We start from the raw sequence: 27,439 nt of genomic DNA, 5'->3' as shown, positions 1-27,439 counted from the left end.
GCAGCTTCTCCAGACCATGGTCTGGAAATGGCTTGAGTGTGTTTCTCTACAGTATTCATGGGTTGGAAGCTCAGTCTTCAATGTGGCAATGTGAAAGGTGATGGGAGCTTTCAGAGGCGAGGCCTAGCAGGAGGTGTTTGAGTCATTCTATGGATGAACGTAGGGTTCTAGATGGAGCCCAATTGGTTTCCATTAAGATATTGGAGTCTCTGTTCCACTTCTAATCCAATTTCCTGCTAGTGCATGCCCAGGGAGTCTTCAGGTAACAGCTTAAGTATTTTATGGCAGACCTAGATGGAGTGCCTAGCTCCTGGCTTGGGCCCAGTTATTTTAGCTGTTTAGGGGAATGAACCAGCAAATGGAAAATGACTCTGACTCTTGCTCTGCTTTTCAAATAAATATATATTTTTTAAATAAACCTCTTTATCAACACTAGGCATTTCATGACAGCAACAGGAAGTGTACTAGTCCACCCTTTACGCATTCTATTGTACACAACAATCCAAACTTACTGAGTTGCGTCCTACATGGTGATCCTTGGACCCTGTCCTTGCCCTTAGAGACTCCTTGTCTAAAACCACAAGAGGAAGAGATTCCCACCAAACGACCTATTATAATGCATTTCAGTATTTGTGAAAACAAGCACAGGAGATGACCACTGATCTTCCACAGGGGCAACAACATTGTGTTGTGTGAACCTTGCAGGATGGGTAGGAGGAACACACAACAGCAGAGAAGCAAGAGCAAAGCATGCAGGTGCCCTTAATGTGACACTACAGGTGGATAGGGTGCTGTGTCACAGGGCTGACATGCTTCTCCTAAGGAGTCCCAAGTCACCAGTGCTTATACAGCCACCGTGGACCGGACACAAGCATCCTTCTCTTTCTGCTCCGACTTGGCTGTCATTGGAGAGAGGGCTGGGCACCGGGCACCTGCACTGCTGTCAATCAGACGGAGCTGAGACTCTAGGGACTGCTGACTTCTGTGAGAACTGGACAAGATACACAATTCCACAGCGAATGACTGAGGTGAGCAAGAGAAAAACAGAAGATGGCAGAAGTGCGGATATAAAGTTTTAAACAACTCTTTCTTATGTTGCTGGAACACTTTCTTTCCTAAGAGACAGAGTAGAATCCACTCAGTGCAGCCAAAGGAAAATGAAAAGTACACACATACACACAACAGGAAAAAAAAAAAGTGGCACAAGCAAATGTTATATAAAGATCTGGCTCCTGCTCCTCCACCTGCAGTCTTGAGAAAATATAGCATGTCACCTGGGAGCAGCCATCTGGGGCAAGGATTCAGGCTCAGGTCTCTTTGTCCTGCCTCCAGACATCAGCTTAGCTGAGTTCTGCCCTTCGCATGGGGTGGGGTTGGTGGGGTTGGGAGGAGGCCACACTACTACCCCCGAGGTATCCTCCTCCTTCCTAAGCAGAAAGAGGCTCCTTGGTGTGTACTAAATAAACAATGACTCACCGACAAATTAAAATAAGATCCCTTCGTCCCCGCCTTGACACCCCTCCCGACAACATATGTTCCTTGTTCTCTTTTCCAGGAGGAAGGATCTGTGATGAGTTAAGGGAGAACCTGCCAGGCAGAGTTCTGAGGTCCTCCCTTGACTTGATCAGTGATATTGTCAAAAGAGGTGTCCTGGGTGAGGAGCACCTGGCTTGGGCCAGGTGTCCTCCTCTGACTCACTGCCTCTCCCTGGGCACTGTGCGGTGTTCTTCACATCTCTACCTCTGCTTCTGAGCAGTCTCGGCTGCCTCCTGCCCTGGACCAGTGGCCCTGCTTCTCGGTGTCTGCCCACCCAAGCCTTCACAAATGCCACCTCTGCCAAAGATACCGAGTGCATATTTTAAAAATATGAAGAAATTGCTGTGATGTCTTTAGTTAAATTATATTATTGTGGCTTGAGGGTTTTTTTTTCTTTTTGTGTTTTTAGAGTACATCTCTTTCAGAAATACATTCCAAAATAGGACAGAGGCTGGCATGGTTGCAGAGTGGGTTAAATAACCACTTATGATGCTGGCATTTCATATGGTTGCTGGTTTGAGATCCAGCTGTTCCACTTCCAATCTCATTCGCTGCTAGTGTGCCTGAGAAGACAGCGGAGGATGGCCCGAATGCCTGGGCTGCTCCCATCCATGTGAGAAACTCGGAACAAGCTCCAGGCTCTTGGCTGCAGCCTGGCCCAGCTCCAGCTGTTGCAGTCATTTGGGGAGTGAACCAGCAACTCACTCCCCAAATGGCGCATCTCAGTCTCTCCTCTCTCTACCTTTAAATAAATAAATCTTTTTTTTTTTTTTTTTAATGAAAGGATAGGAGAATGTGAGTAGGATATAAATCACAGAACACTGTGAGCATGTAATCACAGTTACTGTACCACTCTGCTTAAGATTAACAACAACACAAAGAGTCAAAAGCTTCCTCTTGCTAAAGGTATGTGACAGCACGAGACAGCCGGGCATGCACCTCCCCATGTGGTCTTTCTACCTGTTTCTTCTACCTCACCTTGCACTCACTCACGGTCACTTTCAGAGAGCTTTACGGGTCAGCCCCGTACTGGCTGTAATCAGACACTCACGTCAGACTTTCAAGGCTGAGACACCCCTAATACACTCACCCGATACCTGTACAGACTCTCAACATCCCATCCTCCATCATTAGATTACATATCCATCTGTACCAGTTACAACACATAACCCCCTAATCAAGTTGGGAGGGAGGACAATCAAACCAACTCCCAAGGCCTTTGCATAGACATGGGCCCAGGATGTTGGCAAGCACAGGCAGGAACTGATCTAGCTGAGAGGGTGAGAGGAGCTGGGATGGCTGGTCAAAGCAGGTCTGACCTGGGCACAGCAACATGGTCTCCCCCCGACCCCAAGTCCCATCCGCACCTCTACACTTGTGCTTCATTTCTTACAAGGCCAATTTACAACTCACCTCCTGGGACATTTTCCCCACCCTGTCAAGCAAACTATGGTCCCATCAATATCCTATCACTGGTAGTACCTACCATTTATAAACAGGCCACACACCCAAATGCCTGGAGGAGCTGGCCAAGCAGCCTGACTCAGAGTGCAAATCTGACACTGGGGTGAGCCAGAAGCACACGCCCAATCTGACGTGCCCGCCCACTGTGGACCCAGAGTTAGTGGACCCTCTGCTACTTTAAACAAAGCTGGATATTGCATATTATCTACAATATGATTCTATATGATGTGACATACGATACTTGTATCCTAATACAAATACTATAACATGTCACATAGATATTTTCTAAAGAATAAATCCAGATTTCATATGAAATCTTTACATCAAAATCTTTGGCTAAATATGTATACATATATGTGTGTGTATGTATTTACATGTGTGCACACACATTATATAATATGTGTATGTAAATACACATCATACATGCCACACACACACACTAAAGATCTGGTTGTGTATCTGTCATGGCACAGATTAAACTTCCATCCCATATGATCTCCTGCTTTGAGTCACGGTGGCTGTGCTTCTGCTCCAACTGCCTGCTAATGTGTCTGGGAAAGCAGTGGGATACGGTCCAAGTGTTTGGATCCCTGCCATCCTCACAGGAGAGCCAGAAGAGCTTCAGCCTATGGGCCTCACCCCGGCTCACTCCAGGCTATTGTGGTTATCCAGAAAGTGACTCAGTGAATGGAAGATTCATCTCTTCTCTCTGTGCCTTCCAAATAAAAGTAATAAATCCTTTAAGAAATTTTTATTTGACAAGCAGAGCGACAGAGTGAAGGAAAGTTAGACAATGAGAGATCTTTCAACTGCTGATTCAATCCCTAAATGGGTCACAATAGTCAAGGATGAGCCAGGAGCCAAGAGCTCCATCCTGGTCTCCCACATAGGTGACAAGGGTCCAAGAACTTGGACCACCATGCATTATTTTCCCAGGCACATAGACAGGAAGATGGGTCAGAATCAAAGCAGCTGGGACTCAAACCAGCACTCTGATGTGGGATGCTGGTGTTGTAAGCAGCTTAACTTCCTGTGCCACCATGCCAGTGCCTTGCTCAAACTTTTTAAAAACACTCTTGTGGGGCAAGAATTTGGTGTAGTTGTTACGATGATACTTGAAACACTTGATTCCCATATCAGAGTGCCTGGTTTTCATTCTCAACTGCACTACCACCTCTACCTTCCTGCTAATGTATATTCTAGAAGGCAGCACATGACAGCTCAAGGGAGTCCCTGCACACACACTGGAGGCCTGGAATGGATGAGTTCACAGCTTCTGCCTTTGATCATGGCCCAGGCCTGACTGGTACAGGACATCAAGGGAGTGAGCATAGGGAGTGAAACAATTCTGCCTGTCCATACATTTCAAATAAATAAGTCATTTTAAAGTAATTTTTTATGTGATTAAAAAAAAAAAAAAAAACACGCCAGAAAGAGGGGCTGATGTTGTCACGCAGCAAGTTAAGCCATCACTTACTCTATCAGAGTCCCACATCAACGCCAGGTCGAGTCCTAACGACTCCACTTTCAAACCAGCTCCCCAATAATGTGTCCAAGAAAGCAGTTGAAAATGACCCAAATTCTTAGGTCTCTGGACCCCCTGCCACTTGTGTCAGGGATCAGAATGGAGTTCCCAGCTCCTGGCTCAGACTTGGCTGTTGTGGTCATTTGGGGACTGACCCAGGAGACGACAACACTTTGTTGGCCAAACTGAATGTATCTGTTATTTAACTTGGGCCCCACACGATAAGCTTGGAGCTCCTGGTTTGTCCCATGTTACTGGACACTTCCCAGGTATTTCCTTTCCTGTTACTATGTTCTTCATGGCAGGCTCCCTGCAGATGGAAGTCACAGTTCACTCTGCTCCCAGGATGAGGGCACTGAAACAACCTTTAGAACCCTCGGGGTGGGGTGGGAGGCAGCTTCTGGGCAGAACAAGTCACTCTCCACACAGACACTTACTTCTGACTGGCCTCCATCTCCAGCAGGGCTGACAGAGCTGAGGTTCCCTTCTTTCCGACTGGGGGCCCCGTCGCCTCGAGGGAATGGGTGGTAATGGGCCCAGTCATCTGTAAGCCCTTCATGGCGGCCCCTTTCTAGAGCAGAGAGAAGAGCAGATGAGGTCATGAGACGGAGGGCTCTCTCAGGGGATGCTACTTATGCCCCAGGCATGTGCTGTTGGGCAACCAATGAACAGAGTTGAGGGGTATGGGTTCTCGGTGTCCAGTAAATGACAGAGAACCTCTTTGCACTCACACTGAAGGGCCCAACTGTCTGCTGGGCTAAAACTACTTCCTTGTGGGCCCGGTGGCATGGCCTAGAGCCTAAAGTCCTCACCTTGAATGCCCCGGGATCTCATATGGGCGCCGGTTCTAATCCCGGCAGCTCCACTTCCCATCCAGCTCTCTGCTTATGGCCTGGGAAAGCAGTCGAGGACAGCCGAAAGCTTTGGGACCCTGTACCCGCATGGGAGACCTGGAAGAGGTTCCAGGTTCCCGGCTTCAGATCGGTGCGCACCGGCCCGTTGTGGCTCACTTGGGGAGTGAATCATTGGACGGAAGATCTTCCTCTCTGTCTCTCCTCCTCTCGGTATATCCGGCTTTCCAATAAAAATAAAATCTTTAAAAATATATATATATCATCTATATAAAAAAAAAAAAAAAAAAAAAACCTACTTCCTTGTGCACGGCTCTGTGGTGCAAGGACTATCATCTCTCCCTATTTTACAGAACCAGCTAAGGCTCGGAAAAGTTATGAAATTTATCCCAAATTCTACTGGAACTGGAATTCAAATTCCAGTTGCTTCATTTCAAAATCAAAGTTGTTTTTTTTTTTTGCTCCCTCCCACTATACAAGAGTTCCTGGAAATGTTTCCAATCATGAGTGATAATGCATACAAAAGACAGCTGGCAAGGGGTGGGGAGGAGTGTGAGGGAGAAGAACCCTGAATTTGGGGAGAAAAACCAGTTGGTCAGTCAGTCAAACATGGCTGATGATGGAATGCTACCCAGTGATCCAGAAAAATGAACTACTAGTTGATTCAAACTGGGAGAAGCTCAAAGCATCAGGCTGAGTGAATGAACGCAGGCAGCCTTCAGAAGGTTACACGGTGTGTGATTCCATACTGGAGACACTGGGAAGACACGAAAGCACGGTGATGGCTGAAGAGGCGTTGGTTGTTGGGGAGTCAAGATGGAGAGAATACTACAATACAGGGTGTGAAGGGATTACTAAGTATCCTGATTGTGATGGTGGTGATATGACCTACATGCTTGCTAAACCACATAGACTTCTACATAGATATTCTCATTCTCTCAGGTCAATGCTACTACATGCTAATTTTAAAAAAATGCAACAAAGTCATGCTGCCTGTCAGATCTTCCCCCTTATGAGCTGGGCAGCCTCAGACATGGCCCACAAACAGCATGAGCATCTGGATAGCGTGGGGCTGACACGAAAGCCTAAGGATCCTGGAAATTAGAGGTGATGTGAGAGTAAGAAAAGGCTGGTGCTGTCAGCTCCTGAGCGCGCTGCTATGTGGGGAGTCGGTATCACATCACACAAGCAGTGATGCTAGACGCTGAGTCCCACGTGCGGAGCACACACAAGGTGCTGTGTCCTCAGCTCTAGAGGGGCCAAGAGGGACGGCTTCACCAGTCACCTCCTGCAGGAAGGGAGAACACACTGTTTTGGATTCAAGGTCAGAGTTGGATAAACAAACCATCCAACAAGAGGGAAGGTCTGTGAGAGAGGAAGGGGAGGCAGACCCTGCCTCCTAGAGCAGACATGGTCCCCGAGGAGGCCCCAGGAGCCCTCACCCGCATCATGCGATCTGAGCGATGCCGCCTGCGGATCCGGTTCAAGCCCTCCACAAAGCGGATGAAGCCATCGAGGAGCTGCCACTCATCCTCGTCTGCCCGGGGCCTGTCCCCGTAGATGTCGCAGTGGACCTCCCCCTCTGTGATCCGTTTGGTGGCAGTCACGCAGGCTGGCAGCAGTAGGAAGCGGGTCCTCCAGAACTTCAGAGACTCAATTAAGCTGCAGAGGGCCAAGCAGATCACAGGAAGGGGGAGTGAGAAACAGCAGACGGAAAAAGGGAACAAAAAAAAAAGTCACTCCAGGGAATGCCAGGGGGTGCAGCTGGTTGATGGACAGCACCCTGTCGAGAAACTGACAGTGCGGACTGTTTCCACTCCCCGCCGTTCTACCTTCTCTTGAGCCATTCAAGTTAACTAGGAGCACAGAAATGGCTTGGGCAGCTCGGCGTACCTGGCTCCTCCTGCCTGTTGTGCTAGGTTAGGTTAATTAACTACAGGAAAGTTTTGGGTTCTGGCAACTCCTTTTTTGCCTCCTGCTCTTACTGAATTGAATGCACGGAAACTTTGTCCTGTGTGGCTCTTAATCTGACTGGAAGATGAGAGCTTAAAAACCTGACATCAGCAGCTCGGTGCAGTGACTTCTGGAATGTATGTAGCGTGAGCTGCCATCACCAAGCTTGGCTAATCAAGACGCCTTCTAACATCCTACACTTGTGCCTGGTGCATGAGGGTCCTTCCTGCAGCCACTGGCACTGTGAATACGCTCCTAACCGGTGCTACTGCCCATGGCTTCGTGTGAAATACAAGCCCTGAAGAAAGAACATGACGGTTGCTTCTGCATTAAAATCCCATGCAGGTTTGGATGTTTCTGTGCATCCAGGTCCTGGTTGAAGTTGTGGTTTTATATGACCACCATGATAAATTTTGCATTAAAAAAAAAAATAGAGATTTGGGCCAGGATCAGTGGCCTAGCGGCTAAAGTCCTTGCCTTGCTTGTGCCACTATTCTATATGGGTGCCAGTTCTAATCCCAGTGCCCCACCATCCATCCAGCTCCCTGCGTGTGGCCTGGGAAGGCAGTCGAGGACGGCCCAAAGCCTTGGGACCCTGCACCCCCATGGGAGACCCAGAGGAAGCTCCTGGTTCCTGGCTTCAAATCAGTTCAGCTCCAACTTTTATGGCCATTTGGGGAGTGAACCAGAGGATGGAAGATCTTCTTCTCTGTCTTTCCTCCTCTCTAGACATCTGATTTTCCAGTAAAAATAAAATAAATCTTAAAAAATTAGAGAATTAAAAATGAGAGAGAAAGACACCAAAAGATGCCAGCCGAGTTGCCACAAACAGAGAGAATGTGATCTGAGTAGACCTGTGCATCCAAAGGCATGTCACGGTGTTACAACCCTGAGCTACCAAGTGCAGTCACTCTGCTGCGTGACCATCACCACCACCCAGCCCAGCACCCAAAGGCAGACGTGTTTCTGTTCTTCCATTTGCTTTTTCCCCCTGAAACAGATACCATTGTGTTATCAGGAAAAAAAATAAAAAGGACACAAGTGTCGAAGCTGCCTCTGACCCAGGCGGCAAGAATGGAAAGCCCAAGCCTGCTCTCTCTCTGACCTGAAGTCCTCGGAGCCGGCAGAGCAGATGTACTGATCCAGGTAGTTCCACTTGTACTCCTCGAGCCGCTCGTGGGAGAACTCCACCCAACAGGAGACAAACTCGGAGTCCGAGTGTGAAGGGCAGAGGCTGTAGGTATAGTGGATCTGGGCGGATTCATAAGGGTACCTGAAAAAGAGGAGGGCATGCCCAGATGCTCAAAAGAGAGACCTCTGTTGGGTGTTGTGACACAGCAGGCTAACTGCCAGTGGAGGCACTCATCCTTCAGTGGAGTACCTGGGATCAAGTACAACCCATGCTATTTTTATTTCTTTATTTTAAGATTCCTTTCTTTTCTTACCTGAAAGAATCAGGGAGAGAAGGAAAGACCTTTAACCCACTGGTTCACTCCCCAAATGGCTACAAGAGCCAAGACTGGGCCAGACCAGGTCTCCCACGTGGGTGGCAAGAGTCAAAGCACTTGATTGGGGCCCAGCGCCGTGGCCTAGTGGCTTAAGTCCTCGCTTTGAACACACCAGGATCCCATATGTGTGCCGGTTCTAATCCCGGCATCCCCGCTTCCCATCCAGCTCCCTGCTTGTGGCCTGGGAAAGCAGTTGAGGAAGGCCCAAAGCCTTGGGACCCGTACCCGTGTGGGAGACCCGGAAGAGGTCATGGCTCCTGGCTTCGGATCAGTGTAGCACTGGCCACTGCGGTCACTTGGGGAGTGAATCATCGGACAAAAGATCTTCCTCTCTGTCTCTCCTCCTCTCTTTATAGATATATATATATACATATATATATATATATGACTTTGGAATAAAAATAAGTAAATCTTAAAAAAAAAAAAGAGTCCAAGCTTTTTCGCTTTTTCCAGGCCTTCAGCAGAGAACTGAATCAAAAGTGGAACTGCTGAAGTTGAACTGGTATCCATACAGAATACCAGTGTTACAGATGGCAGCTTTACCTACTATACCACAATGCTGACCCCTCTTCCATCTCTATTTCTGGGCCAGCTTCTTGCTAATGCACCTGGAAGGCACAGGTGATAGTTCAGAGTAGAATGCTCCCTGATGTGGGAGACCCAGGCGCAACTCCCAGCTCCTGGCTTCCGGTTGGCCCAGCTCTAGCTGTTATGGGTATTTGGGGAGTCACCCAGTGGATGGAAGACTTCTTTTACTCTCTCCCTATCTCTCCAACATTCTGCTTTCCAATAAATAAAGACTTCTGTACCAGTACCTTCCAGAAATGGATAGCTATCACCCTGAAATAACTTCAGAAAACAGAAACTCCAGATAAAAATCAACCACTCAACTTCCCCCAGTTTTGTATTATGTGGTTTCTACATATTTTGGTATGCAGACATAATTTGAGATGGAAACTGAAAACTGTAAACATCCCAGGACTCACTTGGGAAGGTACCGTGTCACTGTGATCATCTTGTCCTTCAGCGTCACTTTGTGGAAAGTTCTGCCCATACTCAGCCAATACTGATCCTCCTCCTCAGGGCGGCTTCGAGACACAAGGCCTAATTAGGAAATAAAAAAATAATTATTCCCTCCATCGACTTGAAGAAATACAACAGGCAAGTGGTTCTTCTACATTTTGATTCAGTAAAGGAAAAGCAGAAGAGATATTCAGGAAAACTGATAATGAAGGCTACTGATTAAAAAAGAAAGAAAAAAAGAAAAAAAGAAGTCCTGGGGAAAATGTCTGGTAAGGTTGTTAAGATGCCACTAGTGGGGGCATATGCTGTGGCAGAGCATGTGAAGCCACTGCCTGTGATGCCAGCATCCCATATGGGCACAGCTCTATGTATGATCCAGCTCCCTATTAATGGCCTAGGAAAAGCAGAGGAAGATGACCCAGAAGTAGCTGGGCCCCTGCTAATCATAGGGAAGATCCAGAAGAAGCTCCTGGCTCCCGGGTTCAGTCTGATTCTACATGGGCCATTGGAGCCATGTAAGAAAGTGAAGAAGCAGATGGAACATCTTTCTCTCTCTTTTTTTCACCTCTCTCTGTATGTAACTATTTTTTTAAAGCAGAAAAAAATAAGATGACATTTCAGATCACTGCATTCCATATTGGAGTGCTTAGGTGCAAGTCTCGATTCCTCTGGTTCCAGTCCAGCTTCCTGCTAATACATACACTGCAGGTGGCACGTGACAGCTCTGGTACTTAAGTCCCTGAAATCCACACAGAAGGCCTGGATTGAGTTCCAGCCACTTGGCTTTGGCCTGGCCCAGTATCCGGTTGATGTGTGCATTTGGAGAGCACATCAGCAGATGGGAGATTTCTCTCCACCCTTCTCTCTATCTTTCAAAATAAAATTACAAGGAAAAGACAAGGCCTGAAGCTGGCAATTTTTTTCTGTTACTAAACCAACCATCAGCCGACTAAAGCATGAGGGCACTAATGGTATGTAGATAATACACGCAAAGCTGAGCCTAGTGCTTCAACCTCTAGGGAAGAAAAGCTCTTGGGTGTTAGTAGGAAGCCCCAGCTGCCCATGTTGGCATCTGAGGGTCCTACGCCCATGGGGCAAGCGAATCGCTTCCTCATTTTAGTCCCCATGACACCCACGCTGCCACACCAAGGGGCATTTACTTACGGGCAGCACCTTTCCTCCTCCAAACATTGGCTAAGGCTGCTGCTTTTGCCTTCCCTTCCTGGCAATCACTGAAATCCTAAGGATCGTTTAAAGGCACCGGCAGATGCCACTTTCTCCAGAATGTGGTCGATCCGGGGCCTGGATTCATCCATTACATAGATTGAGTGTGTTCCTCATGCCCAGAGAGTTGGGTCAGGCACCAAATGCTCATTGCAGTATTTTCTTTTTCTTCTGCTTTTATGTGGCCGCAATGGCCAGAGCTGAGCCCACCGAAAGCGGAGCAGCAGGGACATGAATTGGCACCCATACGGAATCCCAGTGCTTGCAAAGTGAGGAAGCAAAAATTGAGCCATGGTGCTAGGCCCTCATCACTGTATTTTCTTTTCTTTTTAAGTTTTTTATTTGCTGTTTGTTTTTCTTGTAAAGTCAAACTTACAGAGAGAAGAAGAGACAAAGATCTTCCATCCGCTGGTTTATTCCCCAAAAGTGGTCGCAATGGCCAGAGTTGTGCTGATCTGAAGCCAGGAGCCTCCTCTGGCCCTCCCAAGTGAGTGTAGGGTCCGTAAGCCCTGGGCCAATCCTCCACAGCCTTCCCAGACCACAAGCAGGGAGCTGGATGGGAAGCAGAGCAGCTGGGACACAAATGCAGCACTCATATGGGACCCCAGAGGAAGCATGGTAAGGATTTAGCCACTAGGCCATTGTGCCGGGTCCTCATCGTATTTTCAATGGTATCTGATGAAATGCCATAGCCAAAGGAGCTCTTCAAATAACATGAAGTGACTTGAAGTGTACCCAGGAAAGAGAACAAAGAGGAACGAAGAAATTGACAAGTGTTGAAAAGGGTCTGGGAATGAAACCCAGGCCTCCCCTTCAGCTCTGCGAGTCACACTGCGGCAGACAGCGTGGGAATAGTCAGGAGAAGAGAAGGGAACGCAGCAGAGGCGAAGAGGAGCTTCTCTGTCAATGCAGATATTTCCCAGATGATGCTCTGGGAGCAGCCAGCCCTCTCACTGCATGTAGGAAAAAAGCATCCTGTCCTGGAACTTCAATTCTTTATTTGTCAGCTCTGTGATCTCAGGACCAAACTTGAGTGTCATTTTCTATAACTAGAACAAGGGGCTGTCCCTGTTTGTGCCACAGACACTGTGCTGTCCAGAAGACAATGCCACGGGATGTGGTCATGAACATCTAGCATCTCAGCCAGGTGCAGCCCAGTTATTCCCGTTGTGATCACGCACAGCATTCCTCACAAACTGTGATGAGACTGTACACTTGTGCTTCGCTGTTTCAACCTCTATCCCAAGGGCTAGGTTGATGCTGTTCTTTTCTCCCACCCTGGTCCACGGGGGTGGAGGGGGAAGTTTGATAAACCTGCAGTGGGTGAGCCTCGGGAAGGCTCAGTCATCACGGTAACCCTTTGGTAGTTATAATAATGATGGTTCCATTTCTGTTACTACAGCAGTAAGAGAGATTAAGCTTATCCAAGGAAAGAAATAGCCAGAGAAGGTACAGTTGGGCAAGTGGCCCCTAGTTAACTTTTGGTAACATGAGGCTCATGAATCATTCAAAAACAGCCCTGGATGCTAGAGGAATACCAGACCCCTGAAGGGCACTGATCAGCTACTCTGAAGAACAGCAGGTGGGCAGCCCAGTGACAGCAAAGGCTGCATTTGGGGATAAAGAACAAAACCTTTCACATTCACAGTGCTGTAAGGGGTGGGTGAATCTCTGGTTCACTCTCCCTATCAAAGTCTGATTTTTCCTTCTCTCTGTAAATCTGCCTTTCCAATGAAAATAAGTAAATCTTTTAAAAAAATTTAATATTTGGTAGGGTCTGGAATGCGACTAGAAGGCAAGATTCAATGAATGACACAAAGGGCTTTTCAAAGACTGGCTGACCAGTAAGCTCCTTCTAATAGGTTCACACTTTTCTGATCCTCTGACCAGAGCAGCTTTAATGGAGTCAGAGACGATCTGAGGTTTCCATGAGGTGATTAGTGGGATGGGAGTCTTGTTAGCAATGATGAGGAGGCAGGGATACAAAGATTACGCATTGATTGTTCCAGGAAGTGATGACCACTCTCTGATTCCAGGCACTCACACTTAATCCTCTTCGTAGGGCTTAATTTAGAAGAGCTCTCCACAGCCTGACTTTCATTCAATTAGTGTCACGGATTCTTGGCCACATATTAGCCTCAGTCACTAACAGATGACCCATTCTTACTTCAAGTCACTTAAGCTTCAGTGATGTCTCAAGAAGAAAAACATGAAACAAGGATAGGAGTGAATAAGGAAGACCAAGCGTAACCTTCAGGTTTAGGGAAGATCTGAGAACCTGCTGGGTGCCAGACACCATACTTGAAACAGTTAACCTGAATTTCTGAGTTAAGAAGATTCATTAAATACTACAAAAGCTCAATATTGGTCCAGCTGCCTGCTACTCCTGGATGCTGCCTTAACCAGGCTATATCATTCCTGAGCTTGGTCACACACTCTCGCTTAAAAAAGAAAGCTGTAGGGCTTGGTGTGACAGCATAGCAACTAAAGTCCTTGACTTGCATGTGCCGGGATCCCACATAGGCGCTGATTCCAGTCCCACATAGGCTCTGCTTCCCATCCAGCTCCCTGCTTGTGGCCTGGGAAAGCAGTCGAGGACAGCCCAAAGCTTTGGGACCCTGCACCCGTGTGGGAGACCCTAAGAGGCTCCTGGTTTCGGATTGGTTCAGCTTCGGCTATTGTGGCCACTTGGGGAGTGAACTATCAGATGGAAGATCTTCCTCTCTGTCTTTCCTCCTCTCTGTACATCTGCCTTTCCAATAATAAATAAATATTTAACAAAAGAAAAAAAAAAAGAAAAAAAACTTGCTAAAAATGATGACCTCTATACCAAATATATACACTTTATTTTTGCCAGTATTTTCTAAACAATATAATGTAGCAAATATCTTAGTATTTATACTGTGCTGGATATTATAAGTAATCTAGCCATGATTCAAAGTATACAGAGTAAAAAAAAAGTATATAGGAATATGTACCCAGGTGCATACATATACTATGGTGTTTTACAGAAGGCACTTTGAAACCATAGGTTTTGGTATCTGTGTAGCAGGAATGTTCAGAATTAAGTCTTTTCCAGACACTAAGGAATGACAATACTCTTAAAAACTTACCTATTTCCCATCATCTCAAATTCTTACTTTCATAAGTTTAGCAGAATAGAAAAAAATTAAGTCCAAGAAGAGACACTTACCTCGGCTATAGAGGGGGCTGCTGCTCAGCGGGGGTGGGACAGCAGGGCTGGGCTTCTGTGCTTTGGGCTGCACTATGATTTGGTAGCCTTGCATGAGGCGCTGGCAAATGAATTCTTCAAACACCTGCTGGGCCGTCATCTGCACACCTTCCTCATCCCTCCTGAAAAGAGATGATTATATACATGTGGATGCACTTGGCCAAGGGAAGTGACATTCAAGAATTCCCAATTCTACTCTCTCCTTTGCTTCATACGCAAATAACCATTTGATGGCACTTCATCAAATAAATGAACAATTTCTAAGCCAGTTTTAGGAGGAATGATTGGTTCATATGGGTAAAAAGAAAAAGAAAAACAAAACAAAACAAAACAAAACAAAAAAGCAGGTGGAGGACCCGGCATGGTGGTAGAGTGGTTGAAGTCCTCATAAGGGCTGCCAGTCTGCTCCGTTTCCCTTCCAGCTCCCTGCTTAAGGCCTGGGAAAGCAGTTGGAGGATGGCCCAAAGCCTTAGGACCCTGCACCCATGTGGGTGACCTGGAAGATGTTCTGGGCTTCTTGCTTCAGATCAGTTCAGCTGAGCTCCGGCCGTTGTGGCCACTTGGGGAGTGAACTAGCAGATGAAAGATCTTTCTGTCTCTCCTTCTCTCTGCAAGTCTGATTTTCCAAGAAAAATAAATAAATCTTTAAAAAAAAAAAAAGTCAGGTGGAAGAGGCATCTAACCTAACAGCTAAGATATTAAGATGTCCACGTCTCATATAACAGTCTAGAGTTTAGAATTGAACATATGCCTCAAGGAGATGGCATTGTGGCACAATGGATTAAGCTGCTGTATGAGATGCTGGCATCCCATTTAAGGACTGGTGAAAGTCCTGGTTTCTCCAATTCCAATCCAGCTCCCTGATAATGTGCCTAGGAAACCAGTGGAAGATGGTCCAAGCACCTGGGTCCCTGCCACTCATGCAGGAGACCTGGATGGAGTTCCAGGCTTAAGCCTAATCCAGTCCTAGTCATTGTGGTCAATTAGGGAATGAACTAGCAGATGGAAGACCTCTTTCCTTCTCTTTCGATTCTTCTCTGTAACTTTCTTTCAAATAAAAAAATAAATCCTTCAAATTAACAAACACCTGCCTCTAGCTCTCTGACTCTACCTCCCTGTTAATGCAGATCAGTAATAGTTCAAGCAGTAGCTTCTTAACACCCATGCTGGACACTGGATAGAGCCCAGCTACAGCGTCTGCCCTGCCCTGGTCACTGTAGGGATTTAGGGAGTGAAACAACAGATGGGAGCTCTCTTTCCACATCTATCTCTAGTCTTTCCAATTCTACTGATACATAAATAAATGTTCTACAAAGTGAGTAGTGGGTGGGTAAAGTAGTCCAGGAGCTCAAGTCACTACTTGGGAGGCCAACATCCTATATCAAAACGCCAGTTTGAGCCGTGGCTATTCCAGTTTGAGCCTGGCTTCTTGCTAATGCCTCCTGGGAGACAACAAATGATGGCTGCAGTACGTGATCTCTTACCACTGCCATAGGATGGAGTTCCAGCCTCCTGGCTTCTCACTGGCCAAGCCCTGATTGTTGTGGGAATTTGAGGAGTGAAACAGTAGAATTCTCTCTTCCGTTTCTCTCTTCTGCTCCCCACTCTGCCACTCCAATTAGACATACAGTAGCAAACATTTTTTTTAAAATTTAAAAATGCAAAAAGGCCTGAATGAGTCATCTTAGGATAAAGATCAGATTCAGTGTGCTCAGATAATTGCATTACAAACATGCAGTAAGTTAGAAATTGCTCATACTAACAGAACCCAAAGGAAATGAAGAGTTCTTGCGTCATAAAAATTCCCAGATACAAAAGGAGAAGATGGACTTTAAAAGCTGATGTTCCTACACCTCCAGAGTCCTCGCAAACAAGGCCGAGTTCCCCGCCCCCTGAATACCTACCTGTCAATGTCTGCCTCTGGGAGAAGATCGTAACAGCCCTCTGTGTAGTCGTTCTGCAGGGCCTGGCGGTCAGGGAAGTAGTCGGTGGTGAGGGGGAGGCATGCCGGAGTAGTAAGAGACTTCCAGTCCACTCCAACTGTGCAACAGAAGCCTGGCACTACAGGGGGAGCAGACAGTGTCAGAACTGCCTCATGTAATGGGGAAAAGGTATGTGCGGTCACCATGGCAGGTTTGGGGATGTTGGGGGCGGGAAGACGGGTTGGGGAAGGTGGAGGAAAAATAGAAACAAAAACAGATCACAGTGAAGGGTGATAAAATTGCCAGGATGGGCAGGGAAAAAAAGAGGAAGGGCAGGGAGGGAGAAAGAGAGAGAAACAGAGTTTGTTAGACAACGCAGTGCACATGCTTATCCAATCCCATTGTGCGAATGGGATTCAAAGCTGGTACTTTTTTTTTTTTTTTCTGCTGATTGGGAGCTATAGCCACAATACCAGTGAGGTTATCATAAGGCAGACAAGGTTACACGTCGAAGCAAATCAATAGTCTGAGAGCAGACAAGAGGCTCAAGCCAGGAGCCCCTCCCGAGGCCTGCAGCGTGGCTGGGTAGGGAAAGAAGTGCTCGGCCTGATTTGGGAGCAAACAGAATGCAGCAGTAGCAGCAGCAGCAGCAGCAGCAGCAGCAATGCGGCATGTCTTCAGAATTGCAAACACAAGTTAAAAGATTCAAAAGGGTAAGAGGAAAACTCCAGGGGAGGATGTCTGGGACAGTTACGAGGCCAGGACTGTAAGAGAGAGAGTTTAACAATTCAGAAATGGGGCTGGCACAATGGCTCAACTAGCTCAGCCTCAACCTGCAAGTGCCCAGCATCCCACTTGGGCACCAGTTTATGTCCTGGTTGCTCCTCTTCAGATCTGGTTCCCTATTTGTGCCCTGAAGAGGCAGCAGAAATGGCCCAAAGCCTCGGGAACCCTGCATGCATGTAGGAGACCAGAAGAAAGCTCCTGGGTCCTGGCTTTGGCTCAGCTCCAGCCACTGAGGCCATTTGGGGAGTAAATCAGCAGACAGAAGATCTTTCTCTTTCTGTCTCTATTGTCTTATAATCTGCTTTTCCAATAAAAAATAATAATAAAAAAATCTTTTAAAAAAAATCCAGATGAAGGTGGCACTCAGCAAAATGGGCCAGATCATGTGGTCTGCCTGGAACTGACTGCTCTTTGGTTAAAGTAGGGTTCTCAATGTTGACAACTACTGGCCTTTTAAACCAGCCAAATCCTGTGCTGTAGCAGGGCTGTCTTGGGCCCTGTGGGTTGAGCAGCATCACGGGATACAACCTCCGAGATGCCATTGGCACCCCCTAGTGAGTCTACAGATATTGCCATGTGTGTCCCCTCAAAGTAATACGGCATTAAATCTCTTTCAGGTAAAGAGAGTCCTCTAAGCGAAAGAACAGGAAGTAATATGAAGCCGAAGATTTTTACACCTTTGCCTCAGAGTTTTGAGCTGGCTAGCCCTGCACTTTATATCTGTACATTGCTATAAAGCTTTCCACGCAGTGTAACATGTGGCCATGTTTCCATGCGGCACCTCTGACATGAGGGAGATGACTTAACTAGCAATAGGCCTAACTCCAGAGTCTACACAGATCTTCTCAGCTCATTAATCCTGCCAGGATTTAAATCACAGCCCCATTGGTCACTTCAGTTTCACTAGATGGTAGAAAAGGAAGAGGAGAAGGAGAAGTGTTTGCTCCTACTTCCTGGTTAGAACCAGGAGCACAAGGAAGAAATCAAACCAAAGCGACATGGGTACACCAAAAAACAGTAGACGGCTATGTCTTCCCACCTCTTAGACTATTCTGAAATCAGCATGCTGACCATCAGAATCAGAAAATCCTTGTGAGGTTTCCTGCTGGGCACCCACTGACAGAGCGAGCTTAAGTGCCTGGTTCAATATCCCACAATGAAAGGCTCCTGGTTCTTAGCTTAATCATGTTATATCACGGGAGAAAGAGCGTGGTCTCTTTTTCTCATTCCATGTTAAGGAGAGTTAGTGTTTTGTACTCTGAATGCTTCCTAAAAGAAGGCCTCTGAGGAACTGTCATCATATAACCATATAACCAGGGAAGTACTAGACAGTACCTCACAACCCCTAGGTAGCTAGCAGAATCCAGGGCTGGAGCTATAGACAAACAGGGACAACTATTCCTTGCTGGCAGCTTTCTGGAAAATGATCAAAGTGCCAACTACACTATGGGTGATAACAGTCAAGCACATGAATTGAAAGGAAAAATATACTCACTGCCATCAAGTGTGCTACCTGCTGTGTAGGCTGTCATTAAAAATTGGAAATCATTCAAACAGTCACCAATAAGAAATGATTATTCAAACCAGAAGATGGCCATGTGTTTGATACTGCCTTTGGAAACAATTAATGACAGTGGGTGCTTGGCACACAGGTTAAGACACCACTTGAGATGCCAGCATCCCATATTGGGGTGCCTGGGTTCTAGTCCCAGCTTCACTACTGATTCCAGCTCCCTGCTGGTGTGTGTTTCCTAGGAAGCAGTAGGTGACGGCTCAGATAATTGGGTCACTGCCATCCATGTGGAACATCAGGATGAGTTCTAGGTTCCTGCCTTGGCTGTGGTTCAGCCCCAGCTGCTGTGGGCACTGATGCAAGAACCAGTGGATCAAAGATCTCTCTTTGTCTCTGCCTCTCTTCCTTTTAAATAAAACGAAAATAAATATTTTTTTTAAAATTAAAAAAAAATTTTAAAAATTAAAATGACTTAACAAGAGAATCCTGAAGAAGTGTGAAAGCATTACTAAGTTAATGATAAATCGGACAAAAAGACCCAGTGACATTCATATATCCACTGGTCACAGCTAAGTGAAATGAGTGTTGTCAGATGGTAGAGTATTCCCTCTTATTTTGTTATTGCAGATATTAACAAGTTCTTTTACTTGCATGGCTATTTAAATAAATAAGGCAGATCAGAACAAATGTAGGCCAGATAATTTCAACTACAGGTGTGTAGATATGGTTCCATTACAGCTTGCTACTTCCTTCAGACCTTTCTCCAGGGCCATCATTCCACATTTAAGGGCTATGGGTAACTCTGGGCTGGCACAAAGGCTTCGTGGGAAATCCATCGAGCCACAGCCCTCTCATCTTCCTTCTGAGAGTCAGCGTCACATCACCTTCTCCTACCTGAGAAGAGCTCTTCCCACTGGGTTTCCTCAACCTCTGACTCCCCCACCTCACACCATCCCTGACACTCTCGAACCCCCTCTCTGGTAAGATACTCCCTTCTTGCTTGGGTCTGCAGAGGTAGAAACACTGGCCTCTAAAGAATCCTTATTCTGGGTCCTAGGATTTATACCTGTAGAAAGATAAAAACAGCTCGTCTTAATTACAATCATTCTCCAGCGAGTTCTGACAGTGATAGCTGAACAAGCTCAAAGCAGTGGGTAGCTGAACATAAAAATGTGAGCCAAGTACACATGCTGTGTTGAATATGTGAAACACTGCAAGCCAATCAAAGAAAAACGAGTAATCTAAAACCGGGGATGAAGCAGAACTTTATCAATACCACTCTTTGCCCCTTAAGAGGTTTAAATGCAGGAGTGCATGTGTGCCCATACCCCCTCCCACATACAAGAACTCACAAAAGCAGAATGACTCTTATTCTAAGAAAATGAACACATTTCAAAGTCATTTAAACTAATTAGAACAATCCTTGGTAGGTGTAAAATGACCTATTTAAATTTAGTTCACTCATGATTCATCCTTATCTTCTTGAATTCTTCCCCAAATTACAGTTTTCTGGGATATGGCACAGGGTATTAAAGTTCACTACTTACTCGGAAAAAAATTATTTCTAACCATAACTGGGCTGAAAAGAAAAAGATATTCTTTGAAATGCAACTGATTCACTGTAAAGTAACCTGAAACAATTTTTAAAAATATATGTCTGAATTTTTGCCTTTTATAAAACATTAACATTTACTGGAAAATGATCCTCAAGAAACTGTGGCAATTTCCAAGAAGAAAGTGGGAACGGGCCCCAGTGCAGTGCCTAGTGGCTAAAGTCCTCCCTTGCACATGCTGGTGTCCCATATGGGCGCTGGTTCTAATCCCAATGGTTCCCATCCAGCTCCCTGCTTGTGTCCTGGGAAAGCAGTCGAGGATAGCCCAAACCTTGGGATCCTGTACCCATGTGGCAGACCCGGAAGAGGCTCCTGGCTCCTAGCTTCAGATCGGCTCAGTTCCAGCCATTGTGGCCACTTGGGGAGTAAATCAGCGGATAGAAGATCTTCCTCTCTGTCTATCCAACTTTCCAATTAAATAAATAAAGAAATAAATAGATAAATAGATCTTTTAAAAAAGAGAGACTATTTTTTTCTTTTTGGCAACAATAGATAGAGTTTAAAAGAGAGCTTGCATTTTTTATCCTAATGCGCTGGTGCCATATGAACCAGAACAAATATTTATCAACTCTTGGTGAAATATCTCAAAGAACAAGCTACAACCTGGGAAAAGGCATTTGCAAATCAACTATTTGGCAAAGAAATTATAGTCAGAAATACAGAGAACTCTCACAACTCTAGAGCAAGACACAGACAATCCAATGGGGAAAATGAGCGAAAGAGTGGGATACTTCAGCACACAACCTAAACAGAACACAGCTAAGTACATGCAAAAGTGCTCGAACACCGTTAGGGACATAGCACCGTGAGAGGCCTCTCCACTGATAACTCCACTGATAACACAACTGGTCCTATTGAGTGCTGAGAAGGACTTGCGGGCAATGGCAACTTCTATACCTTACAGGTAAGAATGTACACTGTGGGGGAAGACAGTTTTCACCTACATTTACTATCTGCAATCGGTGACACAAACAAGCTGCAGATTCCAAGACCCAACACAAAAGACAAAGAGAATATGTCATCCACTTCTTTCCTTTTTCAAAATTGTCTTCCCTTAAACAAGGGAATGACATTGACTAATTTTCTCAAATGGTGGCCTGTTCTAGCAACTTGAGGGCAAAAAAATCCTCTATCCAATCCTGCCAATCCCTTAGTTCCTGCTGGACAGCATGGTAAAAAATAAATTAACAACAACAACAAAAAGGTAAAGAGAGCAGCAACAAGCCCCTGTATCAACAATGCTTAAAATGAAACTTTATGAGGCTGGCAGGGAAATCCACAAGGCAGCCACTCCGTGAATCACGACTCACATCTGAATCCTGTCCAAATGCAGAAGAAAAATCGAGTCATGCTTGAGTGCCTGCAGATGGTGTAAAACCATCAAGCCAGGGGCCGTGAAGGTCTGCTTGTTTCTTTTCTGTTTTTTGTTGTTTGCCTTTCCCATGAATGTGAACTACTTGTACCTTTAGATTGAACCTTGTCTCAAAACAAAGATTCAATGTGATCTTTTTTTTGGATCCAGAAAACCCACTTTTAAAAAAAATATATTTATTTTATTTTTTTTTGGAAAGTCATATATATATATAGGAGGAGAGACAGAAAGGAAGATCTTCTGTCCGCTGATTCACTCCCCAAGTGACCGCAACGGCCAGTGCTGAGCTGATCCGAAGCCAGGAACCCAGGGCCTCTTCTGGGTCTCCAACATGGGTGCAGGGTCCCAAGGCTTTGGGCCGTCCTCAACTACTTTCCCAGTCCACAAGCAGGGAGCTGGATGGGAAGTGGGGTGGCCGGGATTAGAAGTGGCCCTATATGGGATCCCGGCGCGTGCAAGGCGAGGACTTAAGCCACTAGGTACTACGCCAGGCCCAGCAACCCACTTTTGATCCTACAGGACAGGTAGGGAAGTGAGGGTCTTTATTACACAGAGGAAGATCCCAAAGCTGAGCAAACGCTAAAGTTTCAACTCCAGACACCAGTAAGGACAAGGGCCAGTACTCAATTTATGTTGTTTTCACCGCACGTACTCGTTCATCTGCTACAACCTACTTTAGCAGAAATGGAATGCCCGGAGCACACTCAATCAGCAACACCACTCACAACCCAGCTGTTCACGAGATGGCCTTCCCCTCCTTGCAGGGGAAAAAAATGAATCCAAATGACAAGATTAGAACAGAAGGAGCACCTAGGAGGCTACTGTAATAATCCTGTCCAGAAACGGTAGGTGTCTGAACAGAAGCGGCAAAAATGCAGGTGAGAAGCTAACATCAGAATCAACAAGGAAGAAGAGAAAGAAAGGGTGGATTGAGGATCAGCGAGATGTAGGTTGAGGCGACAGCACATTACGGGGGGCAGTGAAGCACAGATCAACATCTCTGGACCCGAACAGGGAGAAGGTCTGAGCTGAAGGTACAGGTTGCAGCGATTGGTTTTCAGAGTGTGTGCGTGTGTGTGCGTGTAAACCCTTAGCTGAGGGTTATCTCGGGATGGTGTCATCTGAGAATCCATCATAATCATCCCCCAATAAGGATTCCTAGAAGGAACTCTGATTCTTCTTCCCGGAGTATAGATGTTAAAATCCTCCAGGACTCACATCCTCTGAAGAACCATCCGGCACACATGAACTACCCAAGGCCCCGGATGGTTGATACTGGAGCTGCTGCCCCTTGAACCTCAAAAGTCCTCGCTTTGGGTCAGGAAAAGAAACTAGCTCAAGATATGATGTCCATGGAGCCACAGAATAGCTCTCTCTGTAAAACCCTACCCTACAGAGCCTAGAAAACTCCTGAAACACAACTTCATGACCCAGCAGAACAACAGAAACAATGCCTAGGGCCCAGGTAACCTTGGACACAGGTACACAAAGTCATTTCATCCCCACATTTTTCAATTTGTTCTCTCATTTAAAATCAACGAATTAATAAAATCATCGCCCTTTAGGGTTTATTTTACTGACAAATCAGCTTCCAAGCCTTAGCTATATGCTTCTAAGAATACTGTTGAATAAACTCATTGACGCATAAAGGAAACTGTTATTAACCAATGGGATACAATTGCACTTTCAGTACATCCTCCTTAAGCCGTTTTAGAAATGCAAGTAGCTTTGCACTTCTATAGACCACAAGGCACAGAGCAGCAGCCCCTACACCCCCACCTTTTGGGGGTTTAGTGATTTTCACATTCATTTTGAGTAACACCACATCTCTAAGGCTCAATCTAACCAAATTCATGTTCCTCTACACCTTTAAGGGACCGTGGAAGCAAATGTGGTGGTGTAACAGGTAAAGCTACCTCTGACAAGGGCATCCGACATGAGTACCAATTTGAGATGTGGCTGTTCCATTTCTAATCCAGTTCCATGCTAATGTGCCTGGGAAAACAGTGGAAGATTACCCAAGAGCTTGGGTTCTTTTTTTTTTTAAGATTTATTTATTTTATTGGAAAGGCAGATACACAGAGAGGAGGAGAGACAGAGAGGAAGATCTTCTCTCCTTTGACTCACTCCCCTAGTGGCCGCAATGGCCAGAGCTGAGCCGATCTGAAGCCAGGAGTCTCTTCCAGGTCTCCCAGGCGGGTGCAAGGTCCCAAGGCTTTGGGCCATCCTCAACTGCTTTCCCAGGCCACAACCAGTGCCCATATGGGACAATGGCATGTTCAAGGCGAGGACTCTAGCTGCTAGGCTACCACGCCAGGCCCGAGCTTGGGTTCTTGCACCCATATGGGAGACTTGGAAGAAGCTGTAAACTCCTAGCTTCAGTCTGGCCCAGCCCCACCCATTGTGGCCATTTTGGGAATGAGTCAATGGATGGGAGACTTCTCTCTCTCTCTCTCTCATCTCCTTCCTCCCTGGATAACTCCAATAAATAGGTCATCCAATAATACCCTTCTCTTCTCTGACCTGGTATCTGGGGCCATACTGTGCCTTTCTGCGTCTCTCTCAACTGTTTTATGGGAGTGGGTTTGCTCTCTGACCCTCAACAGCTAGAAAGACCTTGGGAGCAGAGCCCATCCCTGCTCAGCTCCCTGCCTTGCCCTCATCTAGCACTCCACCCCACCCCCATCATAACTCCCCGGCAGAACAATGACAAATGTGGCTTGACCAACGTGTTCTCGGCTAAAAATGTAATGTGCCACCCATTTATAATTCCATGCATTATGTAGCACTGCTTCTAAATAGGTCACCCAAAATCGTGGCTGAAATGATCCCAGAATAGATAGGGCCCTGCTTTTCCAGCCCTCATGTCCCTCTTAGATGGGAGTCTGCATCGAGCGACCCAGCTCTGTCACCTCCCGGACTGGTTACCTGAGCCACTGTTGCTAAGCAGGCTAGCAGGAAGCTCTTCTGTTCCACTGAAGCTCAGGAAGGACAGGCTCTCACCAGGCTGGTGGGACGTGCTGTGCCTGCAGAGAACAGAGCCCAGCCACCTGACTTTAGCGCAGATCAGTACCGTTTGCCTGGTCACCCTGTGTCCCAGGGAGGATTGCTCTCAAATACAGGCCAAAACGACTGGTGACCATGGGGGTCCTACCAGGCTGTGGGGCTTGGCTTATGTGCCAGCTCTGGCCTGTTGCCTTGGAACCCGGCTGCTGGGTCCCAGTCTTAACCACAACACCTGCCCTTCCTGTCCCATGCTTCCCCCTTCCTACCAAGGCCGGATGTGAGGTGCTGTATAAATGCATCATTTAATCAGGAAAGAGGGTCATGCGTTGCTCACAGCCTTCACTCCGCCCACAGGATGTCAGAGTGACTCAAAGATGACCCCAAAGATATCTCTTGGCATGTTTCCCAAAGTAACACAGGAACAGCAAGTCCAGGTATATAAGCCCAGGCTCATGCTTGTTAAGGCTTAAAGGACTTTCTTTCTCCATTGATTTTTAAATGTTCAGTAATCTGACTCAGGAGATCTGGCTTGAAAATAGAAGTTTCCATAAACACAGGTCTTGCATGGCCTGCCTTTTAGCCTTAACTTGCTCTAAATTCAATGATGGAAGGAATTTCTCAAAGACTTGAATGGCGAAGGTCACAGAGTGACTGCCCAGAATACACAGTGGGAATCATAGTATTTTCTCTCTGGATGCCTTGACCAAGACGTGAAAGAAATCCAGGCTGGAAGCTTAGGTAACACCAGGGACAGCAAAAATGTTCAACTGTTGGCTTTGCACTTTGCTCAGGGAAGGGAGGGAAGCTACCTGCCAAAGGTCCTGAGTTCACCTCGCACATTCCAGTCTTAGAAGTGAGACACTCTATCAGCGGCATGTCCTGGGGACCAGAGAGTATCTTTTTCAGGTCAGCTTCTGATGTCCGGGACACATCCTTACCTTCCAGCAGCTTCATGATATGCCAACTCTAGCAGCTCTGCGGAGGAGTGAGCAGGGTCCCTCTGCCCGCTGCCTTGCAGCTCCACCATATTCTGTCGGGTCTGGTGATGGATTTGGATGGCCTCCCCCGACGGTCCTATTCAAGCAACAGCAACAAATCAGTGAGCACTACTCAGCATTCCTGCCCAACAGGAACTGCTGCGTGCATCACAGCACTCTCCCTTCTTTCCAGCTGTTGGGCAGACTGAAAGAAGAACGGGCCAGAGGAACACTGCATAAGGGACCCTCTGGCTCTTCTCTCAGCAGGACTGGTCCTCCTGTGGGGCAGGGTGGGGTTTTCAAAGTGTTCGGTGTTTAAAGTTCCTGCACAGCAGTGAAGTTGCAATGGAGATACACATCAGCACAAAGGTGTTTGGGGAACACCTTCGCTGTGGTGAAGTGTGCCCAAAGAGGAAGAGGGAGCAAAGCACAGGAGGTCATGGAACAATCTTTATAGTTCTCTTAAAGAGATCTCAGAGGGAGCTAGTGAAGAGATACCAGAAGGAAACAAGCAGTAGCACTGATTCCGGCAGAGATAAGGCAGCACAAAGGCCAGGGGGATGAACCCCGACTACAGCCCACGCACAAGACTCATCTTAAGATGTGCTGAACTTTGACATACATTAAAAGAAGCGCCAAAAGCAGACAGCTCGACATCCAGCAGGATGGCTCCCGTGAAAACAAGCCTGGAGCTTAATGCATCTGTACCTTCCCAAGCGGCAGTCAGAGCCAATTAAGCTGATGCTTAATTTTAGCCAGAGCTTTATAAAACCTTGCTGTCCTCTTCTTCAGTACAGAACATAGATCGGAAAGGAGGTGCTAGGAAAAACAGTGAATTCAGGAAATAAAGTTGTTTTTTTTCCCCCTAAAATATCAATATTCAGAGAGAGAGAGAGAGAGAGAAAGAGAGCTAAGAGAAGTGGAAACGAAGAAAAACAAAGGGCACTAGTCCTGGGAAAGAAGTCGAGGGACAAAGCATAATCTCTTCTAAAACAGAAAAAGCAAGCAGCCCTTTAACAGCTGGCTGATTACAAGGCCTACTGAAGTACGCCTTCAAGAGTTCTCAGGAGATCCTGGGGATGGGCAACATGGGCATGGCTGTCCTCATCCTACTGGTACACAACAGGTTTAAAGCAGTTGGGATACTTGACCCAGGATACAGGGTTAAGTGGTGCTGGGGACCAGGGTGGGAGCTCCTAGCCAACTCACCCACAGGGAACGTGTGCATCCAGCGCCTTCGGTTGGAGGTGAGTTTCATGGGCATTCGAGAGGGGGCAAAGGGGTTAATCAGCGCTCGCTGCGGTGTGTATCCACCAGGTCGCACATGGAGCATGGACTCCGCACTGCCCACGTGGAACCTTCCGGGGGCGCTGGAGTCTCGCTGCGGCGGCTCCATCATGTTTTCCAGAACGTCTGCCGGTTACCACGGAGTGGAGGCACAGAGAGAAAGCACAGGGCCGTGAGGAGCCAGAACCAGGCCGACCACCAGGACAAAGTTGACAAGACTCAAGAAGAACATTATGAATGTCAAGGAGGAAGAGATATGTATAAAACTACCAAACTAAGAAGACAAAAACGTGTCTGTGTTTCTTCTTCTTCTTCTTTTTAAAATACTTAGCAGAAGGCAGTTATGGTTCCTAAATGACTGGCCTAATGACCCTCGACCTTGACTTTGAGCTGGATGTCATGACTAAATGATGGGACTGGAGTTGCCTACATTAGCGAAGGGGGCAAATATACTCTGACAATAAAAATAGCCATTTGGTGACCAGGAGGGAAGAACCTGGCAGAGGCAGTTAGTCTCCTAAACATACATGATTGTCTTTTGGTACCACAGTAAGGCTATAATGTCCAGTTCCTCTGCACTGATGCCACCCAACTTGGTTCCAGCTAATGGAACCCAGGCAGAAGCGGCATGCTTCACTTTCCCACTT

The 27,439-nt window shown here is 46.6% G+C and overlaps 1 protein-coding gene across 6 annotated transcripts in view; it reads right to left on the bottom strand.

The window, feature by feature from the left end:
• DEPDC5 (DEP domain containing 5, GATOR1 subcomplex subunit) overlaps nucleotides 1-27,439 on the bottom strand; it is a 93,754-nt gene that overhangs the window by 32,481 nt on the left and 33,834 nt on the right. For 3 of the 6 annotated variants that reach the window (XM_058656819.1, XM_058656818.1, XM_058656821.1), the window contains exons 22-30: nucleotides 26,715-26,918; nucleotides 25,467-25,602; nucleotides 24,451-24,548; nucleotides 16,221-16,404; nucleotides 14,278-14,438; nucleotides 9,824-9,941; nucleotides 8,435-8,602; nucleotides 6,819-7,038; nucleotides 4,963-5,096 (exon numbers count right to left, since the gene is read on the bottom strand). In XM_058656819.1, coding sequence (XP_058512802.1) covers nucleotides 4,963-5,096; nucleotides 6,819-7,038; nucleotides 8,435-8,602; nucleotides 9,824-9,941; nucleotides 14,278-14,438; nucleotides 16,221-16,404; nucleotides 24,451-24,548; nucleotides 25,467-25,602; nucleotides 26,715-26,918 — 1,423 coding nt within the window. Of the gene's footprint in view, nucleotides 1-4,962; nucleotides 5,097-6,818; nucleotides 7,039-8,434; nucleotides 8,603-9,823; nucleotides 9,942-14,277; nucleotides 14,439-16,220; nucleotides 16,405-19,537; nucleotides 19,604-24,450; nucleotides 24,549-25,466; nucleotides 25,603-26,714; nucleotides 26,919-27,439 lie in introns of those variants that run through there. The other 3 variants (XM_058656823.1, XM_058656820.1, XM_058656822.1) reach the window with 3 other exon arrangements.

Source organism: Ochotona princeps, chromosome 29, assembly GCF_030435755.1.
Source record: "Ochotona princeps isolate mOchPri1 chromosome 29, mOchPri1.hap1, whole genome shotgun sequence".
NCBI classification, from domain to species: domain Eukaryota; kingdom Metazoa; phylum Chordata; class Mammalia; order Lagomorpha; family Ochotonidae; genus Ochotona; species Ochotona princeps.
This window is presented reverse-complemented; position numbering and strand designations above follow the sequence as displayed.